Source organism: Chiloscyllium plagiosum, unplaced genomic scaffold (genome assembly GCF_037043375.1).
Source record: "Chiloscyllium plagiosum isolate Xiang-an unplaced genomic scaffold, Cpla_swu_hap1 HiC_scaffold_44, whole genome shotgun sequence".
NCBI classification, from domain to species: Eukaryota; Metazoa; Chordata; class Chondrichthyes; order Orectolobiformes; family Hemiscylliidae; genus Chiloscyllium; species Chiloscyllium plagiosum.
Window position 1 is genome coordinate 7,835,633 of NW_028270182.1, and position 20,021 is coordinate 7,855,653.

The following is a 20,021-nucleotide window of genomic DNA, read 5'->3' on the forward strand; positions in this document are numbered from 1 at the left end:
GGGTGGAGAGCGGTTTTGGATGGGTTTGGGGGGGTGGGTGGGGGAGCGAGTTTGGATGGGTTTGGGGTGTGGGCGGGGGCGATGTTGGACAGGTTTGGGGTGCAGGTTGGGGGCGGGAGCTCGCGTGTGGTTTGCTGCTGCGTAGTCTCGTGAACGGGGAGCAGCAGAGCCCCAGAGGAGAGGCATTGAATCGATTAACCAAATAATCAATTAGCTGAATGAAATAGTACCTGCCCATCTCGTACAAATAATTAAGGTTCCTCTGTATTCACAACTCTAAGCCCCTCCTTTCTCTTAACTGCTTACTATCTGCCTCCAACCTTATAATATGCTGTTCCAATAAGATATTTATTAACATTACATCAACTTAATTTCAAAACCACACAGTCACTATCTTCTTCTGTGTTTTCACTCTTCCAGGTGAGGGTCTCCCTGGGTCATCTTCTTTCTTTTTATGTGGGTATGTTTCACCTTTGATAGAGAGTGTTTTCTAATTTCTTGGAGAGCAAGATATTAGATGGGCAATTAGCTCTCCCTCTACAGCAGTTGCTCTCTGACCAATTTTCAAATTGTCTACATTCTTATACTCCCCAACATCAGATCGTCTCATTGGTTTGATGTTGGCAAAACTATAAATTCAAACTCGATTGGGTTTTAGTATAAGGGAGCATAATTTAAACTGATTGGTTAAGTTTGAATGGTTGTCAAACCAGCAACCAAAACTCAGGTAACCACTTCACAGCCAAATATTACATAGGGTGACGTGGTGGATCACTAGTTAGTGCTGCTGACTCACAACACCAAAGACTCGGGTTTGATTCCAGCATCCGGGCAACTGTCAATGTGGACTTTGCACATTCTCCCTGTGTCTGCTTGGGTTTCCTCCAAGTGCTCTGGTTAACTCCCACAATCCAAAGATGTGTGGGTTAGGTGATTTGCCCATGATAAATTGCCCATAGTGTTCCGGGTGTGTAGGCTAGGTGCATTAGTCAGGGGGAAATGTTGAGTAATGTGGACTTGTTGGGCCATATGGCCTGTTCCCACACTGTACGGATTCTATGATATTTTCAATTTTCCTGTACACTCTGGAACTGCCATGTAGTCATACGCAAAGGTGTTTGTAATCTCTCAGTTCAGAACAGATTTCTCTCTCTATTTTAAAGGTACAGTACACACCTTCAACTTCATAACTGTATGCTGTAAATTTCAATCAGATGCCTCCCCCCATCCTTCTAAACTCCATCAAGTACAGACCTAGATGCTCAACAACGCCTCATATGAGCAACTTAGCCAGTCCCACACCTCCCATCTCCTCCCTGTGATCCAACACGTTCTTCTTTTCCAGATCATACTCCGATTCCCTCTCAAAATGTAAGCTTTGATGAATTGGTCTGAAGGGTCTGTTTCCGTGTTGTACATCTCTATGACTCTACAAAATGACATTCCAACCTCTACACTCAATTGTTGGGAAACTTATTCAGACTGTTTTTTACTGTTTGCATTAAGACATTTCTAACTGTCACAGATATATAACCTTGATTTATTTTTCTTTCGCTGAAAAAGTTATGCTCTGTTGTTAAAGAACACCAGCAACTTGTATGTTGGTGACTAATCACCATGGTAACCAATTGCAAAAATTAAGCGCAACTATCAAGCCAGTTTTTATTCTGTAATCTGATATGTGGGTATCTAGACTGTATTCTAATATGTGATGCAGTGTGGTGAGCTCCCAATTATCCAGCTTGTATCAGCAGTTAGAAATCATAAAGCACAGCAAAATCCCACAAATACCAACAGGTTGGCTGTTCAGTTTATTTGTCCTTTCCCAGTGCTGTTGGTTGTGGCCAGGGAATAGATGGGTCTGACACGCAACTTAGATTGTTTATCCAGCCTCTCCCATGTTCCTTTTCAAACAACAATCATCATTTGCTACACTGACCTAACAAAAAAACAATCAGGCCTGAGCAGGCGTTTTCAGGTTAACATCCCATTCTACTCTTTGCAGTTCTTACTGTGAATTTCAGAGAAATACTGAGACGAAATGGTTTTCAGAGCATGTTATGTTTATTGACGAGCATTTTGAAATCAGTGTCTGTTTGCTTGGCTCTGAGTCCGTATCCAAGCTTAAGCAATCAAGTACAGTAGACATAGATCAGTGGTCAGACTAACACAATCAAACACCGGAGAATTCCACACTATTCTGGCATTGGGTTTGTCAGATCTCAAAGCACTGGAATGGGACTTGAATCTACAAGCTTTTGATTCTGAGGTAGCGTGTGAGAGATAGAGAGTGGACAACCTACTGAGCCCATAGGCAGAAAGGGACTGGCAATAGCAGGTTGGAGGACTCTTTCCCTCACAGGTCTACATATCTGCCTCCAGTAAATTTTGCATCCTCAACTCTCTATCCACATGTAGCCCTAAGGCAGTCTGGCAGAAAGAAAGCATGTCTTGCCACATGGGTGGCTCAAAGTACAAGATGCAGTATACTGGGCCCTCCAAGGTGCTGATCCTTTGCTGGACTTGAGCGAGGAACTGGTTCCTGACCCTGGGGAAATGCTTCCCAAATATATCAATGTTCAGCAGGTGGTAGCCGGTCCCCAAGGGTACCCTGTAGGGGGCAGTGCTTAGGCTGACGACCCTGGGGTCTTCTTTGTCATCAGCCATCCAGATGATACCTTGCCTCACTAACTTCTCTAGATTACTCTCCAATGGCTTGTACGGAGCCCAGTCTTGAATAATGGTCTTCCCAGGCAGCACCCCATCCACCACGTTGGGGCTGAGGAACACCCGCTTGACATCCGTAGCTCCGAGCAGGATGGGATCTTTCCATTCCGCCCCACTCTCCTTCAGCTGGGCAATGGCAGCTTCCAGCTTCGGAAGGATATATTCTGCCTTGAATTGTGTACAGAGAATTTCCTGGAAAATGGAAGCATTGATGAAGATTCTCAGTGTGTCAATACTATGGGTTTAAGAAGTGTGTTTAGTGCTGGTTTCTTTGAGAGAGAGAGAGAGAGAGACATTGAGGAACAGGTGCAGAGCAGTCTATGGGAAGATGACCAACTCTTTAAGAGAGGTCTGTTCTGTGCTGTGTCTCTTGCAGGGAGGAATGGCCACAGTGGTGGAAGAATGTCTGCTTCAGAAGCCGTGAGGAAACAGCTTGAACTCCCTGAGTGTTTTTTATTTTAAATTTGACAAAAGAAATTATGAGTGGGTAGACTCAGGCACACACAGACCAAAGGGTTTTCATTTGGCTTTCAGTTGAGGTTTGGCAATCGACGCTGATCGATGCAGCTCTCTCTCTGCTGCTGCTGCAAAAAGAGTTCTCTCTTTGCTGCAAGATTGATTCTGCTGGTGTTCCTTATCTTGGATTTGGAGGAGATATCTCATGAGGAAAGTTGGTTTTGCTGAATCTGCCTTTGCCAAGGGTGTGTTTATGGGATGCTGCTATATTAGAAGAGTTCATGATTAGTAGAGTCATAGAGATGTACAGCACGGAAACAGACCCTTCGGTCCAACTCATCCATGCAGACCAGATATTCTAAACTAATCTGATCCCATTTGCCAGCATTTGGCCTATATTCCACTAAACCCTTTCTATTCATGTACCATCCAGATGCCTTTTAAATGCTGTCATTGTACCAGCCTCCACCACTTCCTCTGGCAGCGCATTCCATACATGCACAATCCTCTGTGTGAAAGCATTGCCTCTTATGTCCCTTTTAAATTTTTCCCCTCTCACCCTAAATCTGTGTCCTCTAGTTCTGGACTCTCCCACCCGAGGGAAAAGACCTTGTCTATTTACCTATCCATGCTCCTCATGATTTTATAAACCTCTATAAGGGGTTTTACAAATATATTAAAGACAAAAGGGTAACTAGGGAGAGAATAGGGCCTCTCAAAGATCAGCAAAGTGGCCTTTATGTGGAGCCACAGAAAATGGGGGAGATACTAAATGAATATTTTGCATCAGTATTTACTGTGGAAAAGGACATGGAAGATATAGACTGTAAGGAAATAGATGGTGACATCTTGCAAAATGTCCAGATTACAGAGGAGGAAGTGCTGGATGTCTTGAAATGGTTAAAAGTGGATAAATCCCCAGGACCTGATCAGATGTACCCGAGAACTCTGTGGGAAGCTAGAGAAGTGATTGCTGGGCCTCTTGCTGAGATATTTGTATCATTGATAGTCACAGGTGAGGTGCCGGAAGACTGGAGGTTTGGTAAGGACGGTAAAGACAAGCCAGGGAACTATAGACCGGTGAGCCTGACCTTGGTGGGGGGCAAGTTGTTGGAGGGAATCCTGAGGGACAGGATGTACATGTATTTGGAAAGGCAAGGACTGATTCGGGATGGTCAACATGGCTTTGTGCATGGGAAATCATGTCTCACAAACTTGGTTGAGTTTTTTGAAGAAGTAACAAAGAGGATTGATGAGGGCAGAGCAGTAGATGTGATCTGTATGGACTTCAGTAAGGCGTTCGACAAGGTTCCCCATGGGAGACTGATTAGCAAGGTAAGATCTCATGGAATACAGGGAGAACTAGCCATTTGGATACAGAACTGGCTCAAAGGTAGAAGACAGAGGGTGGTGGTGGAGGGTTGTTTTTCTGACTGGAGGCCTGTGACCAGTGGAGTGCCACAAGGATCGGTGCTGGGCCCTCTACGTTTTGTCATTTACATAAATTATTTGAATGTGAGCATAAGAGGTACAGTTAGTAAGTTTGCAGATGACACCAAAATTGGAGGTGTAGTGGACAGTGTAGGTCACCTAAGATTACAACAGGATCTTGATCAGATGGGCCAATGGGCTAAGAAGTGGCAGAAGGAATTTAATCTAGGTAAATATGAGGTGCTGCATTTTGGGAAAGCAAATCTTAGCAGGACTTATACATTAATGGTAAGGTCCTAGGGAGTGTTGCTGAACAAAGAGACCTTGGAGTGCAGGTTCATAGCTCCTTGAAAGTGGAGTCGCTGGTAGATAGGATAGTGAAGAAGGCGTTTGGTATGCTTTCCTTTATTGGTCAGAGTATTGAGCACAGGAATTGGGAGGTCATGTTGTGGCTGTACAGGACATTGGTTAGGCTACTGTTGGAATTTGCGTGCAGTTCTGGTCTCCTTCCTATCGGAAAGATGTTGTGAAACTTGAAAGGGTTCATAAAAGATTTACAAGGATGTTGCCATGCTTGGAGGATCTGAGCTACAGGGAGAGGCTGAACAGGCTGGGGCTGTTTTCCCTGGAGCGTTGGAGCCTGATGGGTGATCTTATAGAGTCATAGAGATGTACAGCATGGAAACAGACCCTTCGGTCCAACCCGTCCACACCGACCAGATATCCCAACCCATGCACCCCGTTTTCAAAGAGCTACGAACCTGCAAGGTCTCTTTGTTCAGCACAGGTCCTCATGAGCTTTCCATTAGGCGTATATGTCCTGCTCTGATTTGCCTTACCAAAATTCAGCACCTCACATTTAACTAAATTAATAGTTAAATAATATGTTTGTTTATTATGTATTGCAATAAAGTTATGCCAAATCGCTCTTCTTTTGTTTGTATTTTAACTTTGTTGTAAGAATAAAGTTTGGTTTTAAAGCCTGTTAGTTGGCCAGTCAAATCACATCTCTGGAACACTTGCCTTTAAATAAAATTGAAACAAAGGCAGTCTATGCTATCTCCTTGATATATCTTGAGGGGGTTTGGTCTCATCATAACATCAGGCAAGGGAAAAGGTTGAGAAAGTGAGACCTTCATGGTAATCTCAATCAATGCAGAAATTGAACTCACACAATTGGCATCATTCTGGATGGCAAACCAGCCTCCCAGCCAACTGAACCAACTGATCTCAATGAATTAAGGGTACTGGTTGCATGAGTCTGCAGTAGCCTTTGAAATACTCATCAAAACTCAACCCTACTATTTTTTAAATTAAAAAAAATCAAAATCAAAACAAGGATAGTGCAGTTTACTTGTTGAGTTGTGGAAACTCTGACAGCATTGCATTACGGTCGAAACAGAACTAGCTCTTGCTTGTTCCAGCTTCCTACCTATGTACTTGCTTCTTGAGTAGCAGCTAATGTTGATTGGAGGGTTTGATTTATAAGGAGAGGCTCCATAGCCTGGGACTTGTTCCCTGGAGCACAGAAGGTTGAGGGGTGACATAGAGGTTTATAAAATCATGAGGGGCATAGATAAGGTTCAAGACAAGTGTCTTCTCCCCAGGGTGGAGGACATATTTTAAGGTGGAGGAGAAAGATTTAGAAAAGACATGAGGGAAAACGTTTTTAGACAGAGAATGGTTCATGTGTGGAATGAACTTCCAGAGAAAGTGGTGGATGCAGGCACATCGTTTACAAGCCATTGGGATAATTATATAAATAGGAAATGCTTGGAGGGATACCAGCCAAGCGCAGGCAGGTGGGACTAGTTTGGAATTATGATTGGTTGGACTGAAGGGTCTGTTTCCATGCTCCATGAACCCATCACTCAAAGTCTTTTCTCCATTACCCTGCAACATTTTTCATTCCCAGCCTAATTCTCCTGGTGTCCTTTCTTGAGGAAAGATGTGATGGCACTGGAGGCAGTTGAGAGGGCATTCACCAGATTGATTCCAGGGATGAAAGGGCTGTCGGACGAGGAGCGGTGAAATAGCTTGGGCTTGTACTTGCTGGAGTTCAGAAGATTGAGGGAGGAATGTGACGGAGGTATAATACTAAAAGGGATTGATAAGGTGGATAGTGAACTGGATGCTCCCCGTTATGGGACTGTCTTGAACAAGAGGTCATAAATATAGAGTACGAGGAGGTAAGTTCAAAACTGAGATGAAGAGACTCTATTTCTCTCAGAAGGTTAGAAATCTATGGAGTTCTCAGGCCCAGAGTACAGTGAAGGCAAAATCAATCAACAAATTCAAGTAATAAATAAATATGTTTCTGATGAAAAGTGGGATAAAGGGCTATGGGGAGCAGGCAGGAAAGTGCAGTTGAGACCAGGATAAAATCAGCCATGATCATGTTAAATCGCAGAGCGCATTCAAAGGGCTGAATTGCGTATTCAGGCTCCTAATTCTGATGTTTCTATACCTCTGCCATAGTCTCAGGCAGTGCATTCCAAACCTTAATTGTACGCCGTGTATATCTTCATGTAACCATCGCTTCTTTCATCAATCACTATAGTTCAGTGCCATCTGGTTCTACATCCTTTGCCGATGGGAGAGGTTTATACATATCAGCACCACCTGGAACACTCCCCCCCCCCCCCCCCCCCCGCCCCCAACTTAGGAGTTTTCACCCTTCTATCAAATCTCCTCTCAATTTTCTCCTCTCTAAGGAGATTTCTTTTCATTCTTTCATAGAGCGTTGTCTCATTGAATGGCGAGTGCAGGCTCGAGGGGCTGAATGGCCCACCCCTGCTCTATATTCCTATCCCATGAAGGGCTGAATGGCCTACTCATGTTATTAATCCTGCAGGACAATTGTTGGCAGGACCTCTCAGCCCACTTGACATGATTCCAACTGTCCCCCTGCCACTGCCCTCAAAGAACAAGACTGGTTGCTATAGCAACGTGGAATGGTCTGGACAGAACCCATGTGCCGCTTATTCACAGCCACACGTGCGATGTTACCTGTTTACATATCAGTCGGAACTTGGCGAGAGTCTCAGGTGCCAATTGGCCGGCTCTGGTGTAGCGCCGCACTTTGACATCTGGGAACTGGGCCATGGCCAGATCAAGGCAGTAGCTCTGGATGAACCCAGCAATTCCTTTGCCTCTCTCTCGCGGCGCCACCCTCAACCCTTCCATCACCGCTGTGTGTCCGTCATCCACAACGTTCGCAGAAACGAGGGCTACCTGCCAACAACAATGGTGTGCATTTATATGGCACCAGTAAAGCGGAAGCCACCCCTCCTGTCCGAAGTTGCTCAGGCAAGGTGGAAGCGATGGCCAGGTGTATTATTGGCTGGTCTGCTAATCCAGAGACCTCCAGGTAATGTTCTTGGAAACCCAGGTCCAAATCCCATCACAGTAGACAGTAGAGTTTGAAACTGATAAAAATCTGAAATTAAGATTCTAATGATGGACGTGATTTGATTGTTGGAAAAACCCATCTAGTTCACTAATGCCCTTTAGGGAAGGAAATCTGCCGTCCTTACCTGGTCTGGCCTACACATAACACCAGACCCACACCAGTGTGATTGGACTCTTGACTTCCCTCTGGGCAATTAGGGATGGGCAATAAATGCTGGGCCGAGCCTGGGATGCCCTCATCCCGTGAATGAGGCAAAACCAGCCCAAGGTTTGACCCCGGGCCACTAAAGGAGACATTCAGAATGAGACTTATGTAAAGATTTCACAGAACGGCTGAAAAGAAGAGGGTGAGAGGCGGAGAGGATCCTTCTTTGGAGAGGCATGGGTACTGTCAGACTAGACCCAGCACTTGTCGCCCATCTCCTTGAAATGTCACGCAGGATTTTCGGAGGGCAGATAGGAGTAAAACCACAGGGTCTGGAGTCACGTGGATTCCAGGCAAGGAGGGTTATTAGTGAACAGGGTAACAAGCGATGTTGGTAATCACTGCTAAGGTATGATGGATGGATTGATTGGCCATCAATCCTTTTTCCTATGTCCATCTAATGAGCTGTTCAGTAGTTGCTGGTAGACAATAGACCACAATTAAGTCTCAGGAGCTGAGTAGCTCTTCTTTCATAGCTGGGTACAATTTAACGTGCCTTACGAACAATATACAAGGTAGGAGGTGATGGCCTAGTGGTATTATTGCAAGTCGAGTGTGGTGCTGGAAAAGAACAGACGGTTGGGCAGCATCCGAGGAGCAGGAGAATCAACGTTTCGAGCATAAGCTCTTCATCAGGAAATGTCGATTCTTCTGCTCCTCGGATGCTACCTGATCAGCTGCGCTTTTCCTGCACCACACTCTCGACTCTGATCTCCAGTACCTGCAGTCCTCACTTTCTCCTGGTATTATCAATCCAGAGACTTGGTGTACCAGGGACCTGGGTTCGAATTCAAGATGCTGGAATATGAGTTTATGAAAATCTGGAATTAAGACTCTAATGATGATTGTGAATCCATTATGGATTGTTGGAAAAACCCAATTGGTTCACTGATGCCTTTCTGTCTTTACCTGGTCTGGTGTACGTGTGAGTCCAGACCGACAGCAATGTGGTTAACTTTTAACAACTCTCTGGGATGTGCAATCAGTGTTGCCCTCATTCCGTGATTGAATTTAAAAAACATATATACCCTAAAGTGTGGAAGCAGGCCACTTGGCCAATTGATTGCACACCAAGCCCTCCGAAGACCATCCCACCCAACCCCCCACCTACCCTAACCCTGCATTTTTCATGGCTAATCCACCTAACCTGCACATCTTTGGACTGTTGGAGGAAACCGGAGCATCCAGAGGAAACCTACACAGACACGGGGGAGAATGTGCAAACTCCAGACAGACAGTCACCCGAGTCTGGAATCGAACCAGGGTCCCTGGCGCTGAGCTACCATGCCACCCCTAAAATGAGATTGATTCCTAACTGCCCTCTGGGCAATTAGAGATGGACAATAAATGCTGGGCCTAGTTGGAGCCATCTACATCCTGTGAAAAATTTTTAAAAATAGGTTACATCAACTCTCATGAAGAAATGGCAGAGAGAGTTTGTGAGAGGAAATTAATTAGGAGACTGTCTTGCCATCCAGAAGATGCAGGCTATCATCAAACTGGACAGAATGGTCTCCTTCTAGAGCCACTGCCACATTTACACCCTCTCCATGAGCATCGTTAACTGGATTGAATTAATGTCAATTGGGAACCAGTGCCCTTGGGCACCAGCCCAGCGACCACACCAGTCACTGAGGATAAGGGTGGAAATTCCAGATCTTGCTCCCTCACCATGACGCCAATGGTGGGGCCATGGAAAGCAGTGTAGGGCTGGGGACTGTTGAGGGAGTGAGACAACTTATTTGAAAGTATGAGCCTTAAAATCATGTATGCCAACCCAAGCCAGCTTAACGTCATGTTTGACCCAAAGTAGGACACATGGGAGATGGGGATGGAGACTGGGGCGGGGAGGGGGTTGGGGGGGTGATGGTGATGTCGTGGTTGAGTGAAATGGAGTTTGAGGGAGGAGGAAATTTAGGTTGGGGGAGAGGCTAATGAAGGGTGCTGGAGGGATTTGGAGGTTAGGGGAGGGGCAATGGAGGGTGAAGGAGGGGTTTGGAGTTTGGGAGGGGTTTGGAACTTAGGGGAGGGGCAATGGAGTGTAGGGAGGGGGTAAGCAGACCATGTTGGAGGCAGCTGGAAAGCAACGGGGGAAGAGGGGTGAGGGTGAAAAGTTAGAGGTCTTTCAAAAGTGAGTGACCACTGTTGGCTGGGGACTTAATTGGCCAGATAGTGCCTGAGAAATTAGCTAGTAGGCCCCAAGGCTGGACTGAGTTCAGAAAGAGCTGGTGATGGGCGCGGATGGGAGCCTGGCCAATTACATTGACAGGGAGCAAGAGGTCACACTCACTATTTGCCCTTTCTTTTTCGCCAGGATCACCCTTCGAGCCGGATCCCGGATCCAGGCATGGTAACGGACAGGCAGGTAATCAAGGCCCCCGTAGATGTCTCCCGAGATGGACATCACTTCCTCAAAATCGGCCTCCTTGGCGAGGCAGAACTCCAGCGCGTGGCCCTCAACCGCCATCTTGGACACTTCGTAAGACTGTGCTTGGCGTAACCTGTGGAAGCGACAGACTGTCATGTCGATCAAGTTTGGGGAGGGTGGGGTGATCAGATAATGTTTTTTACTCATGAACCTCGAGCTGATGCCAACCCAGCATCAAGGTTGAGTTCAACCTACAAACCCCAGGGGGCCCTCTCGCTCTACTGCACGGTAAGAGGCTCAAACCCAAACAGCCTGGAGTGGGAGCTGGTTGGCGGGTGTCACTTCATGAGGAATCTTCCTGCATTTGGAGGATGATGTGGAATTTGAGGTGTAGGTACCTGTCCAGGTCTACGAGCAGCCATTTTGAGGCCTGAGAGAGCCTGGAGTGTGGGAGGAATCTGGGAATACCAGAACCCAAGGGCACAGCCTCAGAGAGAAGGGACAATCCTCTTAGAGCTATCCCGGCCTACAAGCAGCCATTTTGAGACCCAGCATCAAGGTCAGGATGCTAACATTCGTTAACTCCGTCTTGGGACAAGGGGTGGCAACAGAGAGCCAGCACTTATTGCTCATCCCTAATTGCTCCTCGAACTGAACCTTTTGGGGATTAACTACTTTGGCTGTGGGTCTGGAGTCACGTGTAGGCCCAGATTGGCCGATTTTCCTTCCCGAAGAGGAACCAACTGGCTCTTTGTGCCAATCAATGGCAGTTGTGTCAAGGTCATTGACACTAGCTTTTGATCTTATTAATCAAGGTCAAATTCTGCTGTGGTAGGTGTTCAAACAGTGTTCCCCTCCTGAGCATTAGGAATTGGAACAATGACATTACCACCACACCATCATTGCTTCCTCCCCCCAACGCAAATTTAGGAGCAGAATTAGGCCATTAGATCGTGGCCGGTATATTTCTCAACATTCATTCTCTTGCTGTCTACCCATGACCCTGGACCCTCCCCGTAACAATCATGAACCTATCTATCTCTGTCTTAAAGGCACTCATTGATGTGTCCTCCACAGCCCTCTGCGGCAATGAGTTCCACAGATTCACCACCCTCTGGCTGAAGAAATTCATTCCCATCTCAGTTTATCCCTTCACTCGGAGGCTGTGCCCTCGGCTCCTAGTCTTCCCAAGATTCTTCTCACACCCGTGGCTTCCTCAGGCCTCGAGACCTGAGGCCTGTCATGCATGCTCCCTAGCCCTCAGGCAGCTCCACCAACTAGGGCAGTCAAAGCATTGAGACACTGCCTAGAGAGGAAGGTTGCCCCTTAACCCGAGCCCACACTTGAATGGTTTTCATGGTGGTTACACCCTTCAAAGTGAAGACTTACTTGTCACTGGCAGCTGAAAGGCTCCTAAATGAAGTAGGCCTCAGGCCGCAAAATCTTGGCAGAAAATAGGCATCTGGCCTCCTGATATAATTTATCACTTAGCAATAGCCTCTCCAAGAGTCTTGGATCCAGGAACTGATGCCTTTAAAATAACAGGTGTGGGAGGCAGAGTAAACTTTAAAGGGCGAAAGTTGAAAAAGGACTTTCACAATAGAAAAGGAGGGTTTTCGAAGGAGAATCACTTGGCAATGGCAAGTACAGGAAATTCAGAAGGAGGTTTCACCTCCCCCCAATTGGCTGTGAATGATGTATTTTTCCAGCAATCTGTAAGATATTGGGCATTTGTTCACTGACTCATCTACCCAACACTGACCCCTCTTCCTCCCACACCCACCCAAACCGCACTGTACTGCTTTCACCACAACACTACGCCTCTTCCGACCTCTCTCCTTCTGTTTCTCTCTCGCCCTCCCCCCTCTCCCTCTGTCTCTCTCTTCCTCCACCCGTCTCTCTCTCTCTCTGTCTCTCTCTCCTACTTTCTCTCCCTCTTCCACCGTGAACCTCCCTTTCCCCCCGCCTCTCTCCCTCTGTCTCTCTGCCTCTCCCTCCTTTTTCCATCCTGAACCCCCCTCTCTCTCCGCTTCTCTCACCCTGTCCCCACCTCTCCTCTGTTTTTCTCTCTCTCTTTCTCCATCTCTCCGTCTGTCCCTCTCTCCATCTCTTGTTCTTTCATTCTGTCGCTCATTCTCCCTCGTCTTCTCTTCCTCTCTCTATACCTCTGTCTCTTGCTCTCACTCCCTCCCCACTTTCTCTCTATCTCTCTCCCTCTGTCGCTATTGCTGTCACATACTCTCCCTCCCTGTTACTCTCTCTTCCCCCCCACCCTCTAACTCTCTCTTCCTCTATCTCTCTTTTTCCCTTTCTTTCTCTCTCTCTCTCTCTGTCTCACACTCCCTTTCTCTCTTTTTGCCTTTCTCTCTGGCTGTCTCTTTGTCTTTCCTCTCTTTCTGTCTGTCTCTGTCCGTTGTTTTCTTTCCATCTGTGTGTCTCTCTCCTTCTTTCTCTCTGTCTTCCTGTCTCCACCTACCCCTCTGTCTCCCTCTATCTCTCTCTGTGCCTCTGTCTCCATCTCTCTCTCTCTATCTCCCTCTCTCTCTCTGTCTCTCTCTGTCCGTTGCTCTTTTACTGTCTGTCTGTCTCTCTCTATCTATCTGCCTGTCTGTCTGTCTGTCTGTCTCTCTCTCTCTCCACCACTCTCTCTCTCTCCCTCTGTCTCTCTCTGTCCCTTTGTCTCCATCTCTGTCTGTCTCCCTCTTCCTCTGCCCCTCTCTCTCTCTCTGTCTCTTTTCTGTCTCTCTTTCTCCCTCCCCCTCTCTCTCTCCCTCCCTTTCTCTCCTTCTTTCACCCAGTCGCCCTCTCTCTCCCTATCACCCTGTCTCTCACTCTGTCCCTTTCTCTGTCCCCTGTGATTCTCTCTCACACTGTCCCGCTAACTCTCCCTCTCTTTCTCTCCCTCTTACTCTGTCTCTCTCTCACTCTGTCCCCCGTCCCTCTCTCTCTCTCCCTGTCCCTCTCTCTTCTTCTCTCATCCTGTCATCCCACCTTTCCCTCTGTCTCACTCCCTGTTTTTCTCTACCTTTCTCTTTCTCCCCTATCTTTCTCTCTCTCTCTTTCTGCTTCTATCTCAACCCCTCTCCCTGTCTACCCCCTTCTCTCTCTCTCTGTCTTTTTCTATTTCTCTGTCTCCCTCTCTCTCTCCCCCCATTTCTTTCTCCCCCTCTCTCTGTCTCTCTCCTTCTCCTGTCTTTCTCTTTCTCTCTACCCACCTTGCCCTCTCCCTGTCTTTGACCCCTGTCTCTCTTTCTCCCTCTCTCTTTGCCTCTCTTTCCTTCTGTCTGTCTGTCTCTTTATCTCTCGCTCTATCTCTCTCCGCCCCTCCCTCTCTTTCTCTCTCTATCTGTCCTGAAGGCTGCTTCCTTCGACTGCCCCTCCCCCCTTTAATCTTCCACAGTAACGAGTTTAACAACACTGGAAAGAAATTTTGAGTAAAGGCCCCAGCGCTAAATTTACCTGTGGATGAAAATGTGCAGTGCCGGAGCTTGAGAGAGGCTTGCTTTTTGAAAGCTCCCCTGTTCTGTCTAATCTTTTAACGTGCTTCCCGTCCACCCATGACCCCATTCCACGTTCTAAAGTGCATTGGCAGATATGCTGTAATTGTCACTCTAGACTCTTGGCAGGAGGGATGTGAGAAGATAAACTAATTAAATTACCTCCCCTTTCTCACCTTCACCTTGCAACCTCCCCACAACCCTACCCTCAGTGTGATTTCCCTTCCCCCTCCTTACTCCCACAATTCCTGCTTGAAGCCTTGAAATGGTGTCCTGTTCGGGATGGGGGGAGTGCCTCCTGGTGTCCTGAGGTAAATACTCCCCCCCTCCTCTCCATTGCCCACCCCCACCGTGCCCAAAACAACAACTGCACCTTGAGGTGTTTAATTTCTATCTCACGGTTATAGGATCTCATTGTGCACAGATAGGCTGCTGTCTTCCCCTCTCTTCCCCTCCTGCAGCAATGACCATGTTCACCAGTGAATTACTTCATTGTATTGACTTCACTCCCTGAAACAGTCTCTTTTGCTTAGAGTCATAGAGATTTACAGCATGGAAACAGACCCTTCGTCCGAACTTGTCCATGTTGCCCAGTTTTTACAATTAATCTAGTCCCATTTTTCTGCCTTTGGTACATTTCCCTTGATACCTATCCAGTCCAAGAGTCATTACAGCACAGAAACAGACTGTTCATCCAACCAGTCCATAATCCCAAACTAAACTAGACCCACCTACCTGCTCCTGGCCCATATCCCTCCAAACCTTTCCTCTTCATGATTTGGAGATACCGGTGTTGGACTGGGGTGTACAGTGTTAAAAAAATAGCTAGTGTGCTTCCAGCTAAACCTGTTGGACTATAACCTGGTGTTGTGTGATTTTTAACTTTCCTATTCATGTACTTTTCAAATTTTTTTAAAATATTGTAGCTATACCCACATCCACACACTCCTCTGGAAATTCACTCCACACACAGACCACCCTTTGTCTGAAAACATTGCCCCTCAGGTCCTTATTAAATCTTTTTTCTTTCACCTTAAAAATATGCCCCCTTGCTTTGAACTCGCCCACTCTAGGGAAAATTCACCTGCCATTCACCTTATCTATGCCTCTCAGGATTGTATAAAACTCAATAAGGTCTCCTCTCAACCCCTACGCTCCAGTGAAAAAAAGTCTATCCAGTCTATTGTTATATCTCAAACCTTCCATACCCGGCAACATCCTGGTATTTTTCTTCTGAACTCTCTCCACCTTAATAATATACTTCTTATAACAGGGCGGCCAGAACTGGACACAGTACTCCAGAAAAGGCGTCACCAAATTCCTGTACAACCTCAACATGACGCCCCAGCGTCTATACTCAAAGGTCTGAGCAATGAAGGCAAGCGTGCTAAATACTTTCTTAACCACCCTGTCTACATGAGACGTAAGCTTTAAAGACCTGAGTACCTGAACCTTAGGTCTGTTGGTTCTGCAACACTACCCAGGGCCCTACAATGCTTGACATTGGACGGGGTCACCGTACCAGGACGCCCATGACATCCGCCTCCAAGCTGGAACCATGGGTCCGGAGGTGCATGGGTTCCGACTAGCTCGGTTTAGGATATCTGGTCATCGTCCCGTTTCCGAGCTGCAAGACTTCCTCACAATATGAGGGACTTGTTAGGCCATGTATGTTTTTATTGAACAGAAAGCCTGCCATACATGTCATGGCCACCAGGTGGTGATATGCCCCCAGGAACAAAGGATTGAATCTCCAGATGTTGTGAAGTGCTACCACCTGCTGGAGCAGCCAAAATAAATGTCTCTGGCTCCCCTCCCACGACTCAGCAACAATAATCTACATTGATGTAGCTGCCTTTCACCTCGGAATATGTCCCAAGATGCTCCTAGCCCGCATTGAGTGGCAAAATTCAATCCCGGGCTGCGTGAGGAGAGATTAAAAGTATAAAAACATGGGAAGTGATGCTCCACCTCTTCATTGGTGGACTGTGTTCAATTCTGGGCACCTTATTAAAGTCACGAAGAGAGTGCAAAGGATGTGTATTAAGATGATACTGGGAATGAGGGATTTGATAAATATGTAACTTAGCTCGCTGAGCTGGAAGAATTGTTTTCAGATGTTTCGTCACCATGACTAGGTAACATAATTAGTGAGAGTCTCCAGTGAAGCGCTTCATTAATGATGTTACCTAGGCATATTATCAACCTGAGCTTCAAAAAATGAGGGATTTGAGTTAGAAAGGAAAGATTATAGAGATTGGGCTGAATTGCTCTGGAGCAGAGAAGATTAAGAGGTGACCTCATTGAAGTGTTCAAAATTATGAACAATTTTGACAGAGTCAAGAAGGATATCCTGTTTCCACTAACTAGTATGTCAGTAACTAGGGGTCATAATTTCAACTGTCAGCAAGAGAGTATGAAATGAGATGAGGGGAAACCTCTTTACTCAGAGAGTTGTTAGGATTTGGAATGCGCTGCCTCAGAGAGAGTGGTGGAGGTAAATTCAATTGGAGGTTTCAAAAGAGAATTGGAGATATATTTGAAAGTTAGATGGAGTTAGAGTGCAACGGAGGTAGGGCTAGAGAGTGGGACCAGCTGGATAGCTCTTTCAGGAGCATGACAGAGACGATGGGTCACAGAATCATTCAGCATCAAAGTAGACCCTTCGGTCCATACTTGTCATGCCAACCAGATATCCTAAATTAATCCAGTCCACTTGCCAGCGTTTGGCCCATATTCCTCTAAACCCTCCATATTCATGCACCCATTCAGGTGCTTTTTATGTGTTGCAATTGTACCAGCCTCCACCACTTCCTCATTCCATACGCACACCACTCTCTGCACGAAAATGTTGCCCCTTGGGTTCCTTTCAAACCTTTCCCATCTCACCCTAAACCTACGCCCTCTGGTTCTGAATTCCCCTACCCTGGGGAAAAGGCCTTGACTATTCACCCTATCAAGTCTCCCATGATTTTATAAAGTTCTATGAGGTCACCCCTCAATATCCAATGCTCCAGGGAAAACAGTCCCAGCCTGTTCTGCCTCTCCCTATAGCTCAAGCCCTCCAACCCTGGTAACATCCATGTGAGTCTTTTCTGCACCCTCCCAAGTTTCACAACATCTTTTTAATGGCAGGGAGACCAGAATTGAATGCAGTATTCCAAAAGTGGCCTAACCGATGTCCTGTGCAACCACAAAATGACCTCCCAACTCCGATACTCAATGTACTGACCAATAGAGGCAAGCGTACCAAACGGCTTCTTCACTATCCTGTTTACCGCAACTCCACCTTCAAGGAACTATACACCTGTACCCCTGGCAACACTCTGCAGAACTTAGGCAAGGGTACATGAAAGGAAAGATTTGGAGGGATGTGCGTCAGGAGTAGGCCGGTGGGACTAATTTAGTTTGGGATTATGTTCGGCATGGACTGGTTGAACCAATAGGTCTGTTTTCATCCTGTACAACTCTACGACTATGACTGTAAGTATATCAAACACACTGTCGGATGGCCTCCTTCTGTACTGTAAAATCCTACGATCAAAGTCGATTAATAGGATCTGGGATAAGTAGGTTTTAAGAAGCGGGTTGGAGAAGGGAATGAGGGGACAATCAATATTAAGGAGTGAGAGTCAGGGAAACCCAGAGGATGGTGAGTCTGAAGGAGATATGTCAACTGTCCCAGCTAGATGGGACAAAGAGCTTTGAGATCATCAAGATGATGTCGATGTAGTGCTCCTGAGTTCGACCTTGTCTGCTTTTCTTTTCTTTTTATTTAGTTGTCCTGAGCTTGGTCGACATTGGTGGCAGTGAGTGGGCCCAGCACGGACTGGAGTTGGCCCAATATGGACTGGAGTGGGCCCAGCATGGAATCGAGTGTGTCCAACGCAGACTCGAATGGGCCCAGTACAGAATGGAGTGGGCCGAACACGGACTCGAGTGGGCCCAGCACACACTCAGGTGGTCCCAGAACACCCTGCAGTGGGCCCAGCACAGACTGGAGTGGGCCCAACACAGACTGGAGTGGGCCCAGCACAGACCGGAGTGGACCAAATACAAACTGGAGTGGGCCCAATACAGACTCAAGTGCACCCAGCACAGACTGGAGTGGGCCCAGAACAGTCGTGAGTGGGCCCAAAGCGGTCTGCAGTGGGCCCAACGCAGACTCGATAGGGCCCAGCACAGACTGGAGTGGGCCCAACACAGACTGGAGTGGGCCCAGCACAGACTGGAGTGGAGCCAATACAGACTGGAGTAGGCCCAATACAGACTGGAGTGAGCCCAGCACAGATTGGAGTGGGCTCAGCACAGACTGGAGTGGGCCCAGCACAGACTGGAGTGGGCCAATACAGACAGGAGTGGGCCCAATACAGACTGGAATGGGCCCAGCACAGACTGGAGTAGGCCCAATTCAGACTGGAGTGGGCCCAGCACAGACTGGAGTGGGCCCAGTACAGACTGGAGTAGGCCCAATACAGACTGGAATGGGCCCAGCACAGACTGGAGTAGGCCCAATTCAGACTGGAGTGGGCCCAGCATAGACTGGAGTGGGCCCAGTACAGACTGGAGTAGGCCCAATACAGACTGGAGTGGGCCCAATACAGACTGGAGTGTGCCCAATAGAGACTGGAGTAGGCCCAATAGAGACTGGAGTGGGCCCAATACAGACTGGAGTGGGCCCAGCACAGTCGTGAGTGGACCCAATACAGACAGGAGTGGGTCCAATACAGACTGGAGTGGGCCCAGCACAGTCGTGAGTGGACCCAATACAGACTGGAGTGGGCCCAGTACAGACTCTAGTGGGCCCAATACAGACTGGAGTGGGCCTAATACAGACTCGAACGGGCCTAATACAGACTGGAGTGGGCCTAATACAGACTGGACTGGGCCCAAAGCAGACTGGAGTGGGCTGAGCAAATACTTGAGTCATCCCAACACGGACTCGAAACAGTCCAATACAGACTGGAGTAGGCCCAGCACAGACTGGAGTGGGCCCAGCACGGATTCGAGTGGGCCCAGCACAGACTGGAGTGGGCCTAGTGCGGACTCGAGCGGGTCCAACATGGACTTGAATGGTCCTAATAAGACTGGAGTAGGGGGGGATCCAAGATGGCGGCGACCCAGTAAGACTGAGTCTATAGTGCCCCTCCCAAGATTTGGGCACAGTGCGTCACCTACCCCCTACCAAGCTCACCAAATCATTTATAATAGTTTTGTAATTTAATTAGTTGTGTAATATTACATTTAAACAATTTAATCCTAAGTTAAAATGACTAAAGGGAAGGGAGCCCGCAGATCTCAGCAAGCAGGAACCCCACCCCCACCCTCTCCAGGTGCAGCAGAGGCGTCCACAGCCGCCCCGGGGGACTTACCAACAGTAGCAAGTCTTGCAGAAATGCTTTCCAAGCTTGACTCGAAGATCGATGCTTTTATTGTCGAATCCAGAAATCATTGGGAGTCGCTCTCGGATGCGCTGCAGAAGCATGACCGTGAGATTGAAGAAATTCAACGCCGAGTCGGAGGGGCGGAGCCAAAGGCCGTGACCTCCGAGACAACCGCTCAATCGGCCGTGGATCAGGTCCGGACTCTCGAGCAGCGAGTCCGAACCTTGGAAAATCATATTGACGACCTCGATAATCGAGGTCGCCGAAAAAATATTCGTTTGCTGGGCCTTCCCGAACGGGAAGAGGAAGGCCAGCTTACAGCATTCCTGGAGCAGTGGCTGCCACAACTTTTAAATCTGCAAGCTGGATCAGGCCAGGTAAGGGTGGAATGGGCCTACCGGGTCGTAATACGCGGGCCCGGCTCGAACCAGCGCCCACGCCCGGTCCTGTTCCGGCTGCAGAGCTACAGGGAGAGGCAGATACTCCTAGAAGCCTCTAGAAATCTCGGAAAAGACCCCCAAGCTATGATCTACAAAGGATCA

General features: G+C 47.5%; 1 protein-coding gene across 4 annotated transcripts; it reads right to left on the reverse strand.

Annotated features, from left to right (window-relative positions):
* Nucleotides 1-2,049: 2,049 nt before the first annotated feature.
* LOC122544324 (histidine N-acetyltransferase-like) lies at nt 2,050-19,821 on the reverse strand. Of its 4 annotated transcripts, XM_043683497.2 has the most exons (5): nt 14,058-14,115; nt 11,988-12,129; nt 10,521-10,731; nt 7,624-7,848; nt 2,050-2,919 (listed from the first exon to the last, which is right to left on the reverse strand). In XM_043683497.2, exons 3-5 carry the CDS (start codon nt 10,695-10,697, stop codon nt 2,365-2,367), a joined length of 957 nt encoding a protein of 318 aa, XP_043539432.2. In that variant the 5' UTR covers nt 10,698-10,731; nt 11,988-12,129; nt 14,058-14,115; the 3' UTR covers nt 2,050-2,364. The 4 variants fall into 4 exon arrangements, with proteins under 4 accessions (XP_043539432.2, XP_043539430.2, XP_043539431.2 ...); XM_043683495.2 differs by lacking the exons at nt 11,988-12,129; nt 14,058-14,115 and adding an exon at nt 19,468-19,638; XM_043683496.2 differs by lacking the exon at nt 11,988-12,129 and having other exon boundaries at nt 14,058-14,149.
* Between the last annotated feature and the right edge of the window lie 200 nt (nt 19,822-20,021).